Source organism: Loxodonta africana, chromosome 6 (assembly GCF_030014295.1).
Source record: "Loxodonta africana isolate mLoxAfr1 chromosome 6, mLoxAfr1.hap2, whole genome shotgun sequence".
NCBI classification, from domain to species: domain Eukaryota; kingdom Metazoa; phylum Chordata; class Mammalia; order Proboscidea; family Elephantidae; genus Loxodonta; species Loxodonta africana.
Genome location: NC_087347.1, coordinates 1,633,635 through 1,655,313, shown reverse-complemented (window position 1 = coordinate 1,655,313; position 21,679 = coordinate 1,633,635). Strand labels below are relative to the sequence as shown.

The following is a 21,679-nucleotide window of genomic DNA, read 5'->3' as shown; positions in this document are numbered from 1 at the left end:
ATATCTTGACAGATCCTGCTAATGGTGTACCTTGGTTAGACCAGGCCACACGTAGGGCGTGTGGTTTCATTTCTTCAGAAGTCGTTGGGTATATTTTCCTTGAAAAGGAAAACTTGAGGGTACATTACTCAGGATTGTTAAGTTTAGCCTTGAGAAAAATGGGGAGTCAGAAGTGATAGAAGCTTTCTCTAGTAAGTTTTATAAGCTCAGCAGGAATCAATCTGACTGCAGTCCTACCTCCTGGCCTTGTTACCAAGGTCAGCCCACAGACCCCATATCCCAGAGCTCCAGGGCCTGTGAATTTGGTGTAGAAAGCCCACGTATCACTAAGACTGGCACCTGACTTCTTACTTGGTCCTTCTGTCCATTCTCTCTTGCCTACAGTTGTAGCTCACATTGTTTCATGTGCCAGGCAGGATCATGACCTAGTTCTTAAAGGGCACTAGAAGTCTCAAAAAGATGGCACCTGTCAGGTTATAGCTCCACACAGTGGCGCCTCTTCCTCCCTGAAAGATTGCAAAGAGAGAAGGAATTACAGAGCTCCAGAGGCTGGGGAAGCACGTCTTTTTCTTGGATCCTAATACCTAGTGTACGATAAGTACTGGAAAAAAGGTTTGAGTGTTGAAATTATGGAGTATATATATGGTGCATACATGTATATGGCTTTTTAAAATATCAGCATCTAGTTTTATAAATCTAATTCATCTTTATACTGAGAGATGATTTCAACATTTCTGGGTATTTGATAAAACTGAGAAGCTAAGTAAGACAGAAGCTGTTGATGACATATATAAGTCAATTATAGATCGATTGATAACAAATTCGTGTGTGTGTGCGTAATATACACATACGTATGTATGTGTATACACATACATGCGTATATATGTATGTGTACGTACAGGTACACATGTACACATATACATATCTGTTTTTCAACAGGTTGAGGAAATTTCACTCAAGATGTCTAAGGTAAGAGATCACGCTTCCTGAATCTACAGTGTAAAGAGAAACTGTCTACATATCAGGAGAAACTGTTGATAGTCAAGATCCCCAGTGTTTACTTAATTTAATACATTTGATTCGTTAAGACCAGGAGAGCTCTCATTCAGTGGTCACCCTAAAAGCTTTGTGTGTTCTGTTTTCAGATTTCCATTATCTTGTTTCTAAATATATCAGTAAAAATCCTTTTTGCCTCCTTAGATCATTCCCAGTAGACTAATCAAATAATCATTTAAAATCTGATAATTTATACTGATGAAATGGATGGGACTCTTAGACTCGATGAATTGGCTTGGGAATGAGCTGGGGGTCCTGAGCCAGTTCTCAGAGACGTGCCGGCGAAAGAGAGCTTGTGGTTAAAATTGCAGATAGTTGCTACACTTTGTCTTTTTTTTTTTTTGAGTCATTGCTGTCAGATGTATAATCTTCATGCCCATTTTAATTTTTTATAGAAGTATTTTTAGTTGTGGACATAGTGTGGAACACAGATAAACAAAAGGAGAGAAAAAAAATTAGCCTTAGTCCCACGACTTGGAAATAACCACTGGTAGATATTCTTTTCATACCTATAGTTATCATTTTTTTTTTTTTTTAACTCTTTTCTCGTTTTCAGTAAATATTTTTTAATAGTCGCACGAGGGTACCATTCGTTTGGCCAGCTCCTTTTTTACTGAGTCCCTGGGTGGTGCACATGATTTACATGCGTGGCTGCTACCTGAAGGGTTGGAGGTTTGAGTCCGACCAGAGGTGCCTCGAGAAAAAGCCCTGGTGATCTCCTGCTGAAAATTCAGCCATGAAAGCCCTGTGGGGCCCAGTTCTGCGCTGGCACAAGCGGTGTCACCAGGGGCCTGAGTCCACTCGATGACAGCTGGTTTTCTTTTGCCTAAAGTACCATATTCTTTAATGCCAGAACTTCTGTGAAGTCTGTCTCAACAGTGACCACTTACGAGTTTTCTTTTGCCTAATGTTTTATTATTGAAAATTTTCTGGCATACAGAAGTATAGAAGGACTTTTACGGGGACACCCCATGCCCCGCTCAGATTCTGCAGCTTGACTTGCTTTATCGCGTCTCCCTCTGTCCTCCCTCTTCTCACTTACCAGGAACATGATGCTTCCGTGTAGTTGGTTGTCCCCTCACGTGGTGAGGCTGTTCTGTGGAGCCAGGGGTGCAGCAGGAGAGATGACATTTTCACAGGTGCTTCACACCTGATGCCTGGGAGTGTTTGCTTACAAACCTCTAGATCTAAGTTTAGCTAAATTTGCTGAACGCAGCGGCTGTCCGATTTGGCATTACTTTATAAGCTTGACTGACCTTCTTGTAGTCCCATAGATAATTCTCAGGTGAAAATTCAAAATTGCACCAGGGTGAATTAAATGTGGCCTGTTCTTTTATGTATTGCTAAATTGCTGAACAGGACACTGATAACCAAAATGTCAGTTTTAGGTGGTATATAGTTAAGAAATTATACTGGATTGGTTTTTTTTCTTTTGAATACGTGTTCTTAAGTGAATACTATCACTTTTCTAATAAAAGCTTGACTTTTTGGAAGTGTCGATTTACACATAACTTTTAATTTTTGAGAATTTGTGATACCTGTATTTGTCCCAGACCTAACTGATTGTTTTAAAAGCGACCACTTAAGTGTTTATTTACTCTTTTTTTTTTAAATCTCATTTTAGCAGCAGCCAGCTCAGTTCATAAATCCAGAAACACCTGGCTATGTTGGATTTGCCAATCTTCCTAATCAAGTTCACCGAAAGTCAGTGAAAAAAGGTTTCGAGTTCACACTAATGGTTGTTGGTAAGAAATTAATTTAATGATAGATTACGTAAATATTTGATAATCATTAAGTAAATGTAATAAATTATTAAGTGACCAAATCATGTGGATGTACCCCTGTCTCAGAGTTTGGAGTGTAATAATATGACTTACAAAGTTGGAGGGAAAGCTCTTTGTTGGCAGTCAGAGAACTGGGGAGCTTGAAAAAATGTATATCATTTGGAGATTCCTCCGGAGTAGTGAAGTATTTTTTCTGTCACTTCCTTATTTTATGTAGTGAAAGTTTCTGCTCGTGGTGGCCAGTGTCTAGAACTGCTGTGTCATGGATTGAATTGTGTTTCCCAAAAGTATGTGTCAGCTTGGCTGGGCCGTGATTCCCAGTGTTGTGTGATCGGCCACCGTTTTATCGTCTGATGTGATTTTCCGGTGGGTTGTAAATCCTACCTCTGAGGTTTATGAGGCAGGATTAGAGGCAATTACATTAATGAGGCAGGACTCGATTTACAAGATTAGGTAGTATCAAGTCAATCTCTTTTGAGATATAAAAGAGAAATGAGCAGAGGGACAGGGGAACCTCATACCATCAAGAAAGTAGTGCCAGGAACAAAGTGCTTCCTTTAGACTCGGAGTCCCTGCACTGAGAAGCTCCTGGACCAAGGGAAGATTGATGACAAGGACCTTCCCCTGGAGCTGGCACCCCGAATTCAGACGTCTAGCCTAGTGGACCGTGAGAAGATAAACTTCCGTTCAGGCCATCTGCTTGTGGTATTTCTGTTAAAGCGGCACTGGATAAGTCCCCTAACGGTCCGTGCCTCCTCACACCCCAGCCTTTCCTTGTCTCTTCACCCTGACGGGCCGAGTGTCCCTGTCCTGCCGTCCTTATGCCTCACCCCCATCCCACCCTTGCACCCAGCACGTGACAGGAGCTGCATGCAGGGGAGGCCTCCCATCAGGGCCTTCCGGAAAGGGGAATGTTCTTGTTACGTGTTGTTAAGAGAAGGAAGCAGCGCTCTCTCATTGTTTAAAAACTGAGAAGTAAACATGTATGAAGATGTTCCCACAGGTCAGAAAGCTCTGCGTTCCCAGACATCCCAGCCTGAGTCACATTTTGTTTTTACCCAGAGTTTCCAAAGATAGAACATCTGTTAAGAGTAGAATCTGAAGGTTCTGTGGCAGTTTACCTGTTGGGATTTCAAAATGAAGGGGAGGTCTTACCTGCTTTTGTTTATCTCCTGGTGCCCCCTTGTGCCTGAGACTTACATTTCTGACATGTAAACTCTGAACCTCACTCATCCTCTGCACTTTGTCATCACTCTTGTGACTTTCGTAGCACGTTTGTATTAAAGATTTTGGATGGTGATGGAATTATACTGATCCACATCTCTTCTTGTGTGTCTCTTCTCCCCCATTAATGGCACAGTCTTAGAGACCCCGAGCTGGGATGGAGATATTAGAGAACAAACGTGGACCCGAACACAGTTGGGTGCTCCCGAGGTCCAGCCCAAGCCTTTCATTTAGTAAGCCAGCCACCTGTGGACGTGCTCCAGAAGCTGTTTCATGGGAAATAATCACAGATTGTTGTCAGACGCCGTAGAGTCTCATAGTGACCCTACGTACAACAGAACGAAACACTGCCCAGTCCTGCTGCATTCTCAAAATCGTTGTTATGCTTGAGCCCATTGTTGCAGCCACTGGGTCAGTCCATCTCCTTGAGGGCCTTCGTCTTTTTCGCCTACCCTCTCTTCTACCAAGCATGGTGTCCTTCTCCAGGGACTGGTCCTTCCTGGTAACATGTCCAAAGTATGTGGGACGAAGTCTTGCCATCCTTGCTTCTAAGGAACATTCTGGCTGTACTTCTTCCAAGAAAGATTTGTTCGTTCTTTTGGCAGTCCATGGTATATTCACCATTCTTCACCAGCACCATAACGCAAAGATGTCAGTTCTTCAATCTTCCTTATTCATTATCCAGCTTTCACATGCATGCCGGGCAATTGAAAACATCATAGCTTGGGTCAGGCGCACCTTAGTCTTGGAGATGACATCTTTGCTTTTTAACACTTTAAAGAACTCTTCTGCGGCAGATTTGCCCAGTGCAGTGTGTCTCTGGATTTCTTGACTGCTGCTTCTCTGGGTGTTGATTGTGGATCCAAATAAAATGAAATCCTTGGCAACTTCAATCTTTTCACCATTTATCATTGTATTGCTCATTGGTCCAGTTGTGAGGACTTTTTGTTTTCTTTATGTTGAGGTGTAATCTATAGTGAAGGCTGTGGTCTTTGATCTTTATCAGTAAGTGCTTCAAATCCTCTTCACTTTTAGCAGGCAAGGTTGTATCATCTGCATATCGCAGGTTGTTAATGAGTCTTTTTCCAGGTCTGAAGCCCTGTTCTTCTTCATATAGTCCAACTTCTCAAATCATTTGCTCTGCGTACAGATTGAATAAGTGTGGCGAAAGGTTACAGCCCTGATGCACACCTTTCCTGACTTTAAGCCACACAATATCCCCTCGTTCTGTTTGAATGGACTGCCTCTTGATCTGTGTACAGGTTCCTCATGAGCACAGTAAAGTGTTTTGGAATTCCCATTTTTTGCAACATTACCTGTAACTTGTTAACGATTTACAACAGTCGAATGCCCTTGCATTGTCAATGAAACACAGGTAAACTTCTCTCTGGTATTCTCTGCTTTCAGCCAAGATCCATCTGACAATAACGATATTCCTGGTTCCACGGAATTCATCTTGAATTTCCATCAGTTCGTTGTCGATGTACTGTTGCAGCCCTTTTTGAACCATCTTCAGCCAAATTTTACTTGGGTGTGATGTTAATGATATCGTTCAGTAATTTGCACATTCAGTTGGATCACCTTTCTTTGAAATGGGTATAAATAGGAATCACTTCCAGTTGGTTGCCCAGGTAGCTATCTTCCAGGCTTCTTGGTGTATGTGAGTAGGCACTTCTAGCCCTGCTTCTGTTTGTTGAAACATCCCAACTGGTACTCCATCAGTTCCTGGAGCCTTGTTACCTGCCAGTCCCTTCAGTGCAGTTTGGCCTCTTCCTTAAATACCCCCGATTCTTGATCATGTGCTGCCTCCTGAAATAGTTGAACACCGACCAGTTATTTTTAGTACAGTGACTTTGTATATTCTGTCTCTCTTCTTTTGATACTTTTTCCATTGTTTAATATTTTCCCCGTAGAATCCTTCAGTACAGCAATGCGAGGCTTTAGTTTTTTTCTTTGGTTCTTTCAGCTTGAGAAATGCTAAGTGTGTTCTTCCTTTTTGTTTTTCTATTTCCAGGTGTTTGCACGTGTCACTATAGTATTTTACTTTGTCTTCTTGAGCCACACTTTGAAGTCTCTCTTCAGCTCTTTTACTTCATCATTTCTTCCTTTCGCTTTAGGTCCTCCAAGTTCAGGAGCAAGTTTCCAAGTCTCTTCTGACATCCATTCTGGTCTTTTCTTTGTTTCTTGTCTTTTCAATGACTTCTTGCTTTCTTTACGTATGATGTCCTTGATGTCATTCCACAACTCTTCTGGTCTTTGGTCATTGGTATTCAGCATGTTAAATCTGTTCTTCAGATGGTCTCTGAATTTAGATGGGATGTACTCAGGGTCATACTTTGACTTTCGTGGACTTGTGCTAAATTTCTTCAGCTTCAACTTGAACTCACTTCTGAGAGTTGATGGTCTGTTGCACAGTAGGCCCCTGGCTTTGTTCTGACTGATGGTACTCTGCTTTTCTATTGTTTTCTTTCCATAGAATTAGTCGATTTTCCCCCCGTGCGTCTGTCAGTTGGTCATACTGTGGGGACTTGCGTGTGACTATGATGCTGGAAGCTATGTCACTGGTGTTGAGGTACCAGCAGGGCCTCCCACGGCACAGAGGATTCAGCTGAGCTCCACACTAGGACAGATTGGGAAGAAGAACCTGGTGGCCTAATCCTGAGAGGAATTAAGCAATGAAAACCTTAATTACAGGTGCCCCAAATACATACGAAAGTTTGCAGATTAGAAACAGTCACTGGGGTGTTATAACTCTTTTTGAAAAGAAGCTGTCTTTGCTCAAACGTTGTCTTCTCCTGCGCACCCCAGCCCCCTTTTAGCCACACTTCTGTCCACAGCTGTCGCCGCCTTCTAGGCGATAGTGATTTTGTCACCACCTTGCTGGACCCCTGAGCTCACCACGAGAGCAGAGGTTTCATCTGCCTTGTTCTCTGTCACGTCTCAGTACCTAGACTAGTGTCAGACACGCAGAAAGCATTTAGCAAATGCTGGTGAACCAACTGTAAAGGGCCCTGCCCACCGTGGATGGAAGGCTGGGCTGATGGCATAGAGCACATGTCACCGTCAGTCTTACCTCGAGCACGTATAACACGCAATCCTGGGTTCATCCTGTCTGCATTCCTCTTCATCTGTAAACACTGCAGTCTCAGCTCTGTGAACCTACACGCTTCACACTCACTCATCGGTTCTGATTCTCCCAACAGTGATGATTCTTCAGACGGACGTCGACAGGTGTGTGCATGTTGCACTGATGTGACAAGTTCGTGTCACATCTGGCACACAGCTGACGGACGTAAAGCTTAGAAGCACACGTTTGTTGAGAATTGAGCCTCAGGATAACCTGCAGGGAGGTTAGGCATTTGTTCATGCTTCTTAGAAATGAAAAAAATCAGTCAGCAGTCACTTAAGGTCTGTGCTTTCTTCTAATACAAAATTTAATTTTTCATTGTTTGCATGTTCTTTGAAGTTAAATTTGAAGTATTTGGGATGTGTAATTGCAGTAGCTGAGAAATTCCTGACTCATTACATGCTTTAACAAACACTGTGCCCAGATGGGTTACCGCACATTCACCTGCATGAGCTGGAGGTGCTGGACGCGGGGTGGCTGGACTCGGGGTGGCTGGACGCAGTGGCTGCGTGGTGGGAAATGGGGGTGAACTGACGGGAGGAAGGGTGGCCCCCGCCTTGAGGGGAAATGTGGAGTGACTGTGAAGGAGCCTTGGTTGTCCCACTCAGGTAGCATCCTCTGTGGCTGCCCTGCTGTCCGCGGCTTGGGAAGCAGGAGCGCTGTCATCGTCACTGGACAGGTGCATTCGGGGTTTTCTGAAATGTGACAGGTTTAACGATTTGCAGAGCTTGTAGCTGAAAACCTACTTCGCATCCTGTTCATCGAAGAAAAAAGGACCAGCTGCTAGAGTTCACTCCCCACGTCCGTGAAGACAGATTACGTTTCTGACCATATGATCCAGTAGAGGGCAGACCCTGAGTCCCACAGAGCTGGACTCAGACGTAGCCCAGGCCAAGGACCTGCCTCGAGCATATTTCCTTGTCTGAGAGACAAGATGGCTGTGCCTCCCCACTCAGACATTGCGAGAAGTACATGGAGTGACGCTGGTGAGGTTCTGAGCCAGTGCCAGGCCTCAGAAACCTCCAAAGACTTAATTGTCTCTGTGCCACGTAGATATGGTTGTGACAGGGTTTTCCTTCCCACTAAAGGTGAATCTGGACTGGGAAAGTCGACACTCATAAACAGCCTGTTCCTGACCGACCTCTACCCAGAAAGAGTCATACCTGGAGCTGCAGGTAAGGACCCACGTCCTGCCCTGAGCGCGGTTCTGTGTGAAAGGTGATGGGGAGTGCCCAGGGAGTGTTTTATGCCGTGGCCCTCTGTGTGTGCGTGTGTACGTGCATGTGTATGTGCTTTGCTTGGCTTTAAACATGGGACACGTCATGTAGGAGGTAGGAAGTGGTGTGCTGTACCTGGGGCCACAGAACTTGGTTATGGAATCTTTGAGCACATATGTGTCCTCTCTGAAATGGTGACAGTCTCTCCTGTACTGTCTGTCTGGTGGGGGGGCCAAGTGGGTGTTTTATCCTGTGACACGCTGTAAGAGAAGATCACTGTAGGCGTGGATATGGTCTGGCTGTTTAATCAGCTGTCTAAGTGTCCCTGTGCAGGGCACCAGCGCCCACATGTGCTCATAGGGTGTACAGATGGGGTGCTGAGTCAGGGCCGGAATGGGCTCACGCAGCAGGAATGAGAGTTCTTTACTTATGTTCCCAGAATCAGCTTTTAAGTAAGTTCGTAAGTTATTTTCTGTTTTCTCTGTCCCAAAAACAGAAATTAGCATTTTTAATCTTGGAGTTTTAACCTTCCCAGGCATCACATTTACCTTGGCCTCAACTTTCCTTCGCTGACTTTGGGGTGATTTTTACGCCAGCCTCATGGTGACTTCTGAGAACCCACCTCCAAAGAGAGGTAGTGAGGCTCCAAGTCTCTTGTTCTTAAGAGCACTAGTAACAGGTGGGAAAGCCTGGTGGTGTAGTGGTTAAGTGCGATGGCTGCTAACCAAGAGGTCGGCAGTCCGAATCCACCAGGTGCTCCTTAGAAACCCTGTGGGGCAGTTCTGCTCTGTCCAGTAGAGTCGCTGTGAGCCGGAATCGACTTGACGGCAGTGGGTTTTTTTTTTTTTTTTAATAACAGGCAGTTTCTTCTCTTCACATACTGCTTCATTTTTAAGGTGCATTCTTTATCAGGTTTGTTTCTTCTACAGAAAAAATTGAGAGAACTGTCCAAATCGAGGCCTCCACCGTGGAGATTGAAGAGCGAGGGGTCAAGCTGCGACTCACAGTAGTGGACACGCCCGGCTACGGCGACGCCATCAACTGCCGAGACTGGTGTGTGCTGAGGGCCGTCACGTCTGGCTGCGCTTACGTAGCTTACGTGTTTGAGTTTATGGTGTTAATAGTTCCTGGAATTGGGGTAACCGTGTATAGAACGGAAACCCTGGTGGCGTGGTGGGTTAAGTGCTGTGGCTGTTAAACAAAAATTCAGCAGTTCACATCCACCAGGCGCCCCTTTGACACTCTGGGGGGCAGTTCTGCCCTGTCCTAGAGGGCTGCTGTGAGTTGGAATCAACTGGATGGCGATGGGTTTGGTTTTGTTTTTTTTGTGTGTGTGTAGAACAGTGAGACCATTTAAAGTTCGTCACACACAGACTTTCTAAATAAGGGATTTTACAGAGAATGAGTTGTGTTTTTTCTCTGAGGCTATTCTCAGTGAACTCTGCAGTTGCAAAGCCGGCCATCTTTTAATGCTGCATTAGCGGAGCACCTTGACTGGCACTGTGCTGGTGGATAGAGCACTGTGGTGCAGGCTCCCTCCTCCCTGGCCAGGAGGAAACGAAGCCTGTGGCAGAGTCGCTTGAGACAGTGCTGTAGACAAGTGCCTGCTGGCATCACATTAACAAATAAGGAGCTCGAGATACAGGAGACGACGGCAGCCTGTCACCTGTAGCCATGCAGGGAGGTCTGCTTTGTAGTACGGAACCTCACCTGCTTCCAGCATCGTGGTCCTCCCCTCTCTCCTGGCTGCTCTTAACACGCACATGTGTTCCACTGTTCCACACTTTAGCAAGCCTGTCCCTAATGACACACTCTGTGTGGCCCACTTCCCAGTCAGACTTTGGAAGAGGTGGCAACCCCATCTCCACTTTGGCATCCTCAGGCTCCTCGTGACCCATCTATCCAGGCTGTTGACTTACAGCACTGACATGAAATGATTCTTGTCACAGTTCTGAAGAACCTAGGAGTCAGTTTTCTGCCTCAGCTTACAAATGAGTCGTCAAGTTGTGCATACATTGGAAGGGGGTAGAAGACCTTGTTTTCCCTTTGGAGTTGGGGGCTGCCTGCGTGCCTTCTGCACTGCACAGTCACGGCTGTCTCTGTCTCAGTTTTAAGACCATCATCTCCTACATCGACGAGCAGTTTGAACGGTACCTGCACGATGAGAGCGGCTTGAACAGACGGCATATCATCGACAACAGGGTTCACTGCTGCTTCTACTTCATCTCCCCTTTCGGACACGGGTAAGTCGTCGTCTGCTGTGGAAACTGCTGTGCACGTTGACTTCCATCTTTGCTACGCTGAGGGTTGCAGGTTTTCCCCAAGCTGCATATTTCAAGCAAAGAACTGGGTAATTGTGTGCTTTTCTGTTTTTCTAAACTTGTGACACGTGAACAATCGTTTTAGACTGAAGCCCTTGGATGTTGCATTCATGAAGGCGATTCACAATAAGGTGAACATCGTGCCTGTCATCGCCAAGGCTGACACCCTCACGCTGAAGGAACGGGAGCGCTTGAAGAAAAGGGTGAGTCGTCACTTTGCCTCTGCTCGTTCCTCTATTCAGGTGGAGCGCCACAGACCTGGAATACATGAAAGGAAGGGTGTCAGGAGACTCCACGCTTGTCTGCTGAGGTCTCAGAAGGCAGGGCTGTGGGACTGGCTCTGAACTTCTGCAGCGTTGTTTTTAAGGAACATCCAGTATTGAGCGGACTTAGAGTTACATTTTAGTATTTTGTTTTCATGAAGGTTTCAGGTTACTGACGTGTGTAATTGTTCTGAACGTGTGGAAGGCTGAATCAGGAAGATGCCACGTGTCGGATAAATGCAGATCTGTGCTCATTGCTGTAGATTCCTGTGGCTTTCGCTGGGTACAGACGTACCTCCTTTTATCGTGCTTTGCAAATGTTGCGTTTGTTGCACATTGGAGGTTTGTGGCAACCCTGTGTCAAGCGAGTCTGTCAGTGCCATCTGTCTGGTAGCATGTTCTCACTTCGTGTCTCTTGTCACATTTTGCCAATTTTTGTGATATTTCAAACTTTCTCGTTATTATCGTATCTGTTACGGTGATTTCTGATCAGTAATCTCTGAAGTTACTATTGTAATTGTTTTGGGGCGCCACAAACCACACCCATGTAAGATGGCAGACTTAATAAATGTTGTGTCTTCTCACTGCTCCACCGCCCGGCCTTTCCCTGCCTCTCTCCCTCTCCTCAGGCCTCCCTGTTCTCTGAGACACAACAGTATTTAAAGTAGGCCAATTAATAACTCTGCAGTGGTCTCCAAGTATTCAAGTAAAAAGAAGAGTCACAGCTTTCTCACTTTAAATCAAAAGCTGGAAATGGTTACGGTCAGTGAGGAAGGCTTGTCAAAAACTGTGGTAGGCCAAAAACTAGGCCTCTTGCGCCAAACAATTTGCCACATTGTGAATACAGAGGAAAAGTTCTGGAAGGAAATCAAAAGTGCTACTCCAGTGAGAACACAGATGATAAGAAAGCAAAACAGCCTTATTGCTGATATGGAGAAAGTTTTAGTGGTCTGGATAGATTAGACCAGCCACAACATTCCCTTAAGCCAAAGCCTAATCTGGAGCAAGGCCCTCGCTCTCTTCAATTCTGTGAAGGCCGAGAGAGGTGAGGAAGCTGCAGAAGAAGTCTGAAGCCAGCAGAGGTTGGTTCACGAGGTTTAAGGAAAGAAGCCGTCTCCATAACGTAGAAGTGCAAGGTGAAGCAGCACGTGCCGGTGCAGACGCTGCAGCCAGTTATCCCGAAAATCCAGCTGAGGCAGCTGACGAAAGTGGCCACACTAAACAGCAGGTTTTCCGCGTAGACGGAACAGTGTTACACTGGAAGAAGATACCATCTGGGACTTCGGTAGCTAGGGAGAAGTCAATGCTTGGCTTCAAAGGACAGGCTGAGTCTTTCCTTAAGGGCTAAAGCAGCTGTTGACTGAAGTGGAAGCCAGTGCTCATTTACCATTCCTGAAATCCTAGGCCCTTTAAGAATGATGCTAAACCTCCTCTGCCTGTGCTCTGTGAACGGAACAACAAAGCCTGGGTGACAGCACATCTGTTTACCTCGTGGCCTACTGAAGATTTAGGCCCACTGTTGAGACCTACTGCCCAGAAAAAAAAGATTTCTTTTAAAATTTGATTGCTCATTGACAATACACCTGGTCACCCAAAAACTGATGAGGATTACATGGAGATTAATGTTGTTTTCATGCCTGCTAACATAGCATCCATCCTGCAGCCCACGGATCAAGGAGTAATTTCGACATTCAAGGCTTATTATTTAAAAAATATGTTTCCTAAGGCTATAGCTGCCATAGGTAGTGATTCCTCTGATGGATCTGGGCAAAGTTCATTGAAAATCTTCTGGAAAGGATTTATCATTCTAGACGCCATTAAAAACATTCACGATTCGTGGGAGGAGGTCAGCAGATCAACATGAACAGGCATTTGGAAGAAGTTCATTCCAACCCTCATGAGTAACTTTGAGGAGTTCAAGACTTAAGTGGAGGAACTAACTGCAGATATGGAAACAGCAGGAAAACTAGAAGTGGAGCCTGAAGCTGTGACTGAATTGCTGCCATCTCATGATGAAACTTAGTGAATGAGGAGTTGCTTCTTACGGACGAGCAAAGAAAGTGGTTTCTTGAAATGGAATGTGCTCCTAGTGAAGATGCTGTGAACATTGCTGAAATGACAACAAAGAATTTAGAACATTACATAAACTTAATTGATGAAGCAGTGGCAGGGTTTGAGAGGATTGACTCCAATTCTGAAAGATGTTCTTCTGTGGGGAAAATGCTGTCAAACAGCATCATACGCTACAGAAAAATCTTTCGTGACCTTAATGATGTGGATGGAGTAAAGCTTCCGGGACCTTCATTTGCTGATGTGGCGTGACTCAAAATGAGAAGAAACAGCTGCAGACATCCGTTAATAATTGGAACCTGGAATGTACGAAGTATGAATCTAGGAAAATTGGAAGTCATCAAAAATGAAAATGTATAAACATCGATCTCCCAGGCATTAGAGAGTCGAAATGGACTGGTGGTATAGGTCATTTTCTGGCAGACAATCATATGGTCTGCTATGCTGGGAATGACAACTTCAAGAGAAATGGTGTTGCATTCATTGTCAACAAGAACATTTCAAGACCTGTCGACGAGAGCCAAAGTATGACCTTGATCCTCTGTCACCTGAATTTAGAGACCTTCTCAGGTATAGATTTGACGTGTCGAACGCTGACGACCACAGACCAGCCAAGTTGTGGAATGACATCAAGGACATCATCCATGAGGAAAGCAAAAAGTCATTAAAAAGAAAAGAAAGAAAGAAAAGAGCAAAATGGTTGTCAGAAGAAACTCTGAAATTTGAACATCGAGTGGTGGAAGCAAAAGGAAGAAAAGATAAAGTAAAAGAGCTGAAGAGAAGCTCTTTTACTCAAAGGGCGGCTCAAGAAGGCAAAGCATTATACTGACATGTGCAAAGAGCTGGAGGTAGAACACCAAAAGGGGAGAACACACTCGACGTTTCTCAAAGCTGAAAAAACAAGAAAAAATTCAAGCCTCGAGTTGCATTACTGAAGGATTCCATGGGGAAAATACTAAATGACACAGGAAGCATCAAGAATGGTTGAAAAGAACACGGAGTCATTATACCGAAAAGAATTGGTCGGTGTTCAGCCATTTCAGGAGGTAACATATGATCAGGAACCAGTGGTACTGAAGGAAGAGGTCCAAGCTGCACTGAAGGCACTGGAGAAAAACAAGACTCCAGGAACTGACAGCTGTCTTCCAGATCTCCTGGCATAGATGAGTGAGCTGCCTGGCCAGGTAACTGGAAGAGATTCATATTCATGCCTATTCCCAAGAAAGGTGATGCAGCAGAATGTGGAAATTGTTGAACAATATCACTAACATCACACGCAAGTAAAATTTTGCTAAAGATCATCCAAAAGCAACTGTAGCAATATATTGACAGGGAACTGCCAGAAATTCAGGCTGGACTCAGAAGAGGACGTGGAACCATGTCAGATGGATCCTGGCTGAAAGCAGAGAATACCAGAAAAATGTTCACCAGTGTTTTTATTGGCTCTGCAAAGGCACTTGATTGCGTGCGTCATAACAAATTATGGATAACATTGCAAAGAATGGGAATTCCAGAACAGTTAATTGTGCTCATGCGGAATCCGTACATAGATCAAGAGGCAGTTGTTCAAACAGGGCAAGGGAATACTGATTGGTTGAAAGTCAGGAAAGGTGTGGGTAAGCACTGTATCCTTTCGCTGTACCTGTTCAATATGTGTGCTGGGCAGATAATCCGAGAGGCTGGACTGCATGAGGAAGACCAGGGTGTCAGGAGTGGAGGAAGACTCATTAACAATCTGCAATATGCAGACAACACATCCTTCCTTGCTGAAAGTGAAGAGGACTTGAAGCACTTACTGATGAAAATCAAAGGCTACCGCCTTCAGTATGGATTACACCTCAGTGTAAAACGAAAGTCCTCACAACTGGACCGGTAAACAACGTCACGATAAACAGACAGAAGATCGAAGCTGTCAAGGGTTTCATTTTACTTGGATCCACATTTAATACGTATGAAAGCAGCAGTCAGGAAATCAAGAGACACATTGCATTGGGCAAATATGCTGCGAGAGACCTGTTAAAAGTGTTGAAGAGCAAAGATATCACCTTGAAGAGTAAGGTGCGCCTGACCCCAAGCCGTGGTGTTTTAAATCACCTCATATGCATGTGAAAGCTGGACAATGAATAAGGAAGCCAGAGAAGAATTGACGCCTCTCAATTGTGGTGTTGGCGGAGAATATTAAATATACCATGGACTGCCAAAAGAATGAACAGATGTGTCTTGGAAGAAGTACAACTGGAATGCTCCTTAGAAGCAAGAATGGGGAGACTACGTCTTACCTACTTTGGACATGTTCTCAGGAGGGACCAGTGCCTGGAGAAGGACATCATGCTTGGTAAAGTAGAGGGTCAGCAAAAAAGAGGAAGACCCCGAATGAGATGGATTGACGCAGTGGTTGCAACAGTGGGCTCAGGTATAACAAAGATTGTGAGCATGGTGCAGGACCGGGCAGTGTTTCATTCTTACACAGGGTCGCTATGAGCTGGAACCGACTTGAGGGCACCTAACGACGACGGCAACGCAACATGATTGTCTGTGAGTTGAAAGCGACTACAATGGGTTTCTTTTTTTTTTTTTTTTTTAATGGTGGTTCTGGGCTTAAAAGTTTCTCAGGCCTGCATTTTGGGTTTTCAAGTGTGAGTCGCCACTGTGTGTGGCCCCTGCATTTATCTCTGACCAAATTCTCTGTCACTTTCTCCTTGCTCTTCTTCAGAGCAGGTACCTTCCTACCTTAGGGTCTTTCCAGTAGTCAGCCCTTTGTCTGGAAAATTCCTTCCTAGATACCTGCACAGTGAGATCCCTCACGTCTCAGGGATTCGTGCCACCCCTTTCTCTGCTCCAGCACTCCCCACAGGTCCCCACTGGTATGCTCCTTGGTGTCCCTGCCCCTCAGTGCCTGAGGCCAGGTCTTTGCTTTGTTCTCTGATGTGCCCCTGGCACATAGCGGCCCCCGTGATGCCCACCGAGGAGTTGCAGTGATGGGTAGTGCTGCTCCTGTTCTCAACCGTGTATAACTCAGATTCAGAGAAACATGAACATGTTTGAAGATGGCTACATTTCCCAAAATATGTTTGTTACAACTTATGTCCCCACTCCCTGGAACAATCCTGGATATATGTTTTCAGTTTTTGAAAGGTATTTCCCGTCGGAGAAATGAAAAGCAGTCTCTCACTTTAATGTGCATTTCCTTGATGTGTAGTGAGAGTGGAAGTTTGGGCTTGGCACCTGTTTTAACGTTCTCATGTTTCAGAGCCATGGCTGTTTTTTAGAGTTTTTTTTAGTTGATTTATAGCTATTCTCTATATTTTTAGACTTTGAGTTTATCATGTTGCAAATGATTTCTCTTGGTTTGACTCATTGTCTCAAGTGCCTGCCAATTTTTAGGAACTAATTGGGCCCTGGGAAGAGTTCTGTAAGCATAAAAGTTTTTACGCTTGGAAGGTAGTGTTCTATCGACTCTTGCTTAAGGAAACTTCACCTTTTATACCTTGTTATGTTTAATTTCAGAGTGGAGGGTGGGGGACACCGGAGTCAGAGGCTTCACCCCATCTCTGAACTTGTACCCAGAAGTGGGGCCTTGCTGTGTTACAGGCTCTGAGAGGACCTTCTGGCATCAGAGGCTTCACCCCATCTCTGAACTCGTACCCAGAACTAGGGCCTTGCTGTGTTACAGGCTCTGAGAGGACCTTCTGGCATCAGAGGCTTCACCCCGTCTCTGAACTCGTACCCAGAACTAGGGCCTTGCTGCGTTACAGGCTCTGAGAGGACCTTCCGGCATCAGAGGCTTCACCCCGTCTCTGAACTTGTACCCAGAACTAGGGCCTTGCTGTGTTACAGGCTCTGAGAGGACCTTCCGGCGTCAGAGGCTTCACCCCGTCTCTGATCTTGTACCCAGAACTAGGGCCTTGCTGTGTTACAGGCTCTGAGAGGACCTTCCGGCGTCAGAGGCTTCACCCCGTCTCTGATCTTGTACCCAGAACTAGGGCCTTGCTGTGTTACAGGCTCTGAGAGGATCTGGAGCGCTTGGAGCAGCTCTCCCTTTCTTTTCATGCCTTGTCAACGCTTCTCGTCACCTGGTTCCTATCTTCACCTCCCTGACATAGAGGAGCCTTGTACCAGCCTCTCCTTGTTAGAGTCCTCAGTTCCCTGCGGTGGTTACGTACCCTCTCCTTAATCCCGTCAAGTCTGGCTTCAGGCCATCCAGCTGCAGGTGTCCTGTCCTGGGCTTGGCCATGTGCTGCGACGGGTAGCTCTTCCTGGAGCGTCCTTCCTGTGGCCTCCAGACCTGTGTGCTTTGCTTGCCTCGCTCACCCTCTTTTTTCTGCTTGTCTTAACCGCCGCCCTGACTTTTCCCTAAAAGTCACTTCCTACATGTTACTGTGATCACACACCAGCTGCTCCGGTGGCATCTGCTTTGACAGTCTGGGTGTCCTGTTCCTGCTCCTCGTAAACACAGGTGTGCAGCACAGGTCTTCTTTCCCCGCAAAGGAGCTTCTCCTCCACCTTCCCTACACACCTGGTCCTGCAATTCCTGCTGTCACCCAGACTTAGAAACGTGTGATTGTTTTTGAGTCTTCATTATCTTTCTACTCCCCTTTCTAGTTAAAACCCTGTCTGAGTGTCAGCAGGGGCAGTGTGTACAGCAGACCGGGACAGGCTGTGCGATGAAGAGCTTAGAACAGAAAGCCAGCCTGAGTGCAGTGACTTGGTGCCAACTACCCAGCCTTGCCTCACTTAGGAAGGACTGAAGGTGGGGCTGCAGAGTGTGGGGTTAAGGGCCTGCTCTGAGTCCTGGAGCAGTCCAGGCAAGGTGTTCACATAACATACCTTCGATCATGGAGGATCTGGAAGGTCCCGTTCAGAATGTCTGTCTTTTAGGACCAGAGAACAAGTCCAGTGCCGAGTGGTAGGTCGGATGTCTCCTGCGGAGTCTGCTTGTACCCTCTCTGCCCCCAATGGGTAATTTCTTTCATAAGAGTCAGCACGAAGCTTGTGTGTACGAGGCGGAGGTAAAACATGTCCCAGATGTCCAGCTTTTCCCAACAGCTGTCCCTCTCTAACATCAGCTACTCCCCCCGCCTCCCCCGCAGTGTTGTCCCTCCCGTCTTCGGGTTCCGTAATTCACTGCAGCGTCTCACAGAACTCAGAAACCATACTTAACAGTTCAGTGGTTTATTAGGGAAGCAACAGCGTACATCTTGGGATTGGAATCAACTTGGAAGTAACAGGACAAAACTGCAATTCAGGACAGCTTCTTCTTGCCCTCTGCTGCTGGGCCCTGCTGGGGGCCCTCTGACACCAGATCCTGCTCAAAGCTTTCTCAGGCAAGTGTTACAACTCTTAGGACCGTGGCTTGGCAAGCCACACTGAAGCCATCTCATGCCTATCTCCTGGTTCCTACTGTCATGTGCCCCTATCACTGAGCTGCTGCCTCTCACCATCTTCTGTGTTTACAGTTCCCCTGTCTCTCTTTCCATGTCTCTTTAAGCTTAGCTGGTTGGAAAAACTGACCATTCCTTTCGTTAGGGTGCCATGCACTTTAGTTATATTATTAGCAAACCACCTAGTCCCTTGGTGGGTTCCAGGCACCTCGTTTGTATGTTGTTGTTAGTGCCATCGAGTAGGTTTCGACTCATAGCGACCCTGTGTATAGCAGAACAAAACACTGCCCGGTCTTGTGCCATCCTCTCAGTCCTTGTTATGCTTAAGCCCATTGTCACAGCCACTGTGTCAGTCCGTCTCATTGAGCGTCTTCCTCTTTTTCGCTGACCCTTTACTTTACCAAGCATGATGTCCTCCTCTAGGGACTGATCCTTCTGACAACATGTCCAAAGTATGCGAGATGCAGTCTTGCCATCCTTGGTTCTAAGTGAAGCAGTTTAGGGAACAGAAGGTTATTTGAGTCAAGTTTAACTTACATATGAGGAGTACGTCTGAATTATCCAGATGTCAGTGTGATGTGATGGATCGCTGTTGTGTGGCCTTCCTCACTGTGGTCTTGTAACTCCTGTGCAAGAGATTGGGTTGAACCGTGTGAATAGGATAATTGTGGCCCACCAAGCGGATTGGTCAGATTTGATATCCAGTTGGGCTTGGTATGAGCCATCCCACAGGTGAGAAAGAGAGAATCCCACCACCGCCAAGGATCGGTTTGTCGTACTGTGGGGGCTTGCATCTAACTGTGATGCTGGGAGCTATGCCACCAGTATTCAGGTATCAGCAGGGTCACCCATGGCAGGCAGATTTCAGCTGAGCTTCCAGACTAAGACAGACTAGGATGAAGGAGCGGCAGTCGACTCCTGGGAAGGTTTAGCCAGAGATAACCTTATGAGTCCCAGTGGAACATCATTTGTATAGTTCCACTCAGTTGTTTCGTGGCAATTACAAGACCATGATGAGAAAGGCCATACAAAAGCAGTCTGTAGCACTGCACCCTAGGCACGGGTGAGCAGGGTTTCAGCTTCCTGGCACCTGGGGGAGAGCCAGCATGCAGCGGGCATTGGGGGCCTGTTTCTCAAGTGATTGGTGAATCATGCTTATTTCCAGGCTGGTCTTTCCTCCCCTGTAGGCCACCCAGCCTTCCATTACCTGGTTGAGTGAAGCCAGATCCCTAGCCTGGTGTGCACTTAGCCCTCTGTTGCTAACCTAGATGCTTTCCTGTCTTTCCACTCACCCAGCTAGAGGTCTTATATTCCATCCACACTTAGCCTGTTGGTATTCCCGAACATACCCGTGTGTCCTCCCCTCTGTGCTCTGGACAAGATGTGTTTGTCCTCCTGAGGCACCTTTCCTGCTTCTCTCCTTGTGAGGCTCCTGTCTTCCTGGTGCCCCTCAGTAGGCCATGGCATCTCGGCTGCACTTGTCCTTGGGGCCAGTCATCCTGCCACACTGGGATGCCATTGCTCATCAGCATGCTTTGTGCATTGCGGGCGCCGCCGGTGGTGATGGTCCTGGACAGAGGAGTCCTGAGAAATCAAACGTGAGCACCCCTGGCAGCTCGTAAATCATTTGACAATAATTTTGGTCATCAGTTTGATTCTTTATTGACTGTGAAAAGGGCGTGGTGGCAGTGTTTGACCTTCTCTAACTTCCCAAGAGGGAAGAAAAATCAAGATCGACAGCCCAAGGCTGATTCCTATGAGGCAGAGGTCAACGTGCCTCTTCTCTCCATCGTCTTTACCAATTCTGACGCCAGCCATCCCTCCCGCAGCACTCCCTACGTCTCTGCTGGGCTCAATAATTCATTGCAGTGGCCACACAGAACTCACAGACAATCCTCACAATTGTGGGGCTTATCAGGGAAATTCTTGGTGGTATTGTTAGGTGTCATCAAGTTGATTCCGACTCATAGTGACCCTGTGCACAACGGAAGGAAACACTGCCCAATCCTGCACGATCCTCACAGTCGTTATGCTTGAGTCCGTTGTTGCAGCCACTGTCATTAGCTAACAGCTTACAATTCAGGTTCAGTAATACTCAGAGTATAGTTCTTCCATCAGGGCAGCCTCTTAGCACCCATGCTTGCAGGCATACCTCTCCCTGGCCCTCGGCCTCTGCCCTGCTTGGGCAGGTATTACAGAGCTTTTTTAGCTCTGCCCTTAGGTGCCCAGAAGCACCCCACTGCGCCAGTAAGCCTCAGCCTGAAGGTGCTCTGCTCACGCTGCATGATTCGGCGGTGTTAGCTCCACCAAGTTCCCAGAAGCACCCTACTTCTCCAGCAAACCTGCTGCCAAGAGACACTCAGCTTTCTCACTCCATGGTCTGGGAAGCCCGCTGCGCCATCTCTTCTGCCACTATCTCTCTGCCTCCACTTCTCGAGCTCTCTCTCTGTCTGCTGGTTTCAGGAGCTTCTCAGTGCAGGGATCCTGGGTCCGAAGGACACACTCTCCACTCCTGGCTGTTCTTCACTGGTCGTGGTGGGATCCTTTTTCCCACCTCTGGATGGCTCATACCAAGCACAGCTGGATGTCAAAACTGACTAGTCCCCTTGGTGGACCACCATTACCCTATTTGCACAGTCCCACCCAATCACTTGGGCTGGAGTTACAAAACGGTGGTGAGAAAGGCCACACAAAAGCGATCCGTTGCACCACATTGACATTTGGATAATTTAGATGTACTCCTGATATAATAAGTTAAACTTGGCTAAAATAACATTCCGTTTTTTTCACATTGCTCCTGGTTTTGTCTTTGTTCTAGATTCTGGATGAAATTGAAGAACATAGCATCAAAATCTATCACTTACCTGACGCAGAGTCAGATGAAGATGAAGATTTTAAAGAGCAGACCAGGCTTCTCAAGGTAAGAACGCAGTCCTGGCACACAGCGTGAGTGACAAGTCGTTTGGTTTCCATGCTCTTAAAACAGCTGTTGGAGGGCCAAGCCTTGTGATGCGTGGTCCTCCAGGCGTTGTCCAGGTGGTTTCAGTTCCAGTGGTGTTTTTTATTTAACTATATTTGGAATTCTTGTTGCTGAGTTTTTTATTACAAGTATAATTTGTTTTCATAGCATTTGCACCATGTGGAAAATGTCTGGCATTTCCAAGTAAAGTGCTGTAGACCCTGGTCTTTCCAATTTAGCCTGGTAGCAGACAGTGACATGCTAAGTATTTGCCAGC

At 46.2% G+C, this 21,679-nt stretch overlaps 1 protein-coding gene across 3 annotated transcripts in view; it reads left to right on the top strand.

Annotated features, from left to right (window-relative positions):
* Nucleotides 1-21,679, top strand: part of SEPTIN2 (septin 2) — a 41,977-nt gene that overhangs the window by 10,737 nt on the left and 9,561 nt on the right. Inside the window, exons 2-8 of one of the 3 annotated variants that reach the window (XM_064286364.1) lie at nucleotides 940-969; nucleotides 2,684-2,801; nucleotides 8,280-8,366; nucleotides 9,338-9,461; nucleotides 10,517-10,651; nucleotides 10,815-10,932; nucleotides 21,262-21,363. In XM_064286364.1, the coding sequence (XP_064142434.1) occupies nucleotides 961-969; nucleotides 2,684-2,801; nucleotides 8,280-8,366; nucleotides 9,338-9,461; nucleotides 10,517-10,651; nucleotides 10,815-10,932; nucleotides 21,262-21,363 (693 nt within the window). In that variant the 5' untranslated portion in view covers nucleotides 940-960. Of the gene's footprint in view, nucleotides 1-939; nucleotides 970-2,101; nucleotides 2,196-2,680; nucleotides 2,802-8,279; nucleotides 8,367-9,337; nucleotides 9,462-10,516; nucleotides 10,652-10,814; nucleotides 10,933-21,261; nucleotides 21,364-21,679 lie in introns of those variants that run through there. The other 2 variants (XM_064286363.1, XM_023540275.2) reach the window with 2 other exon arrangements.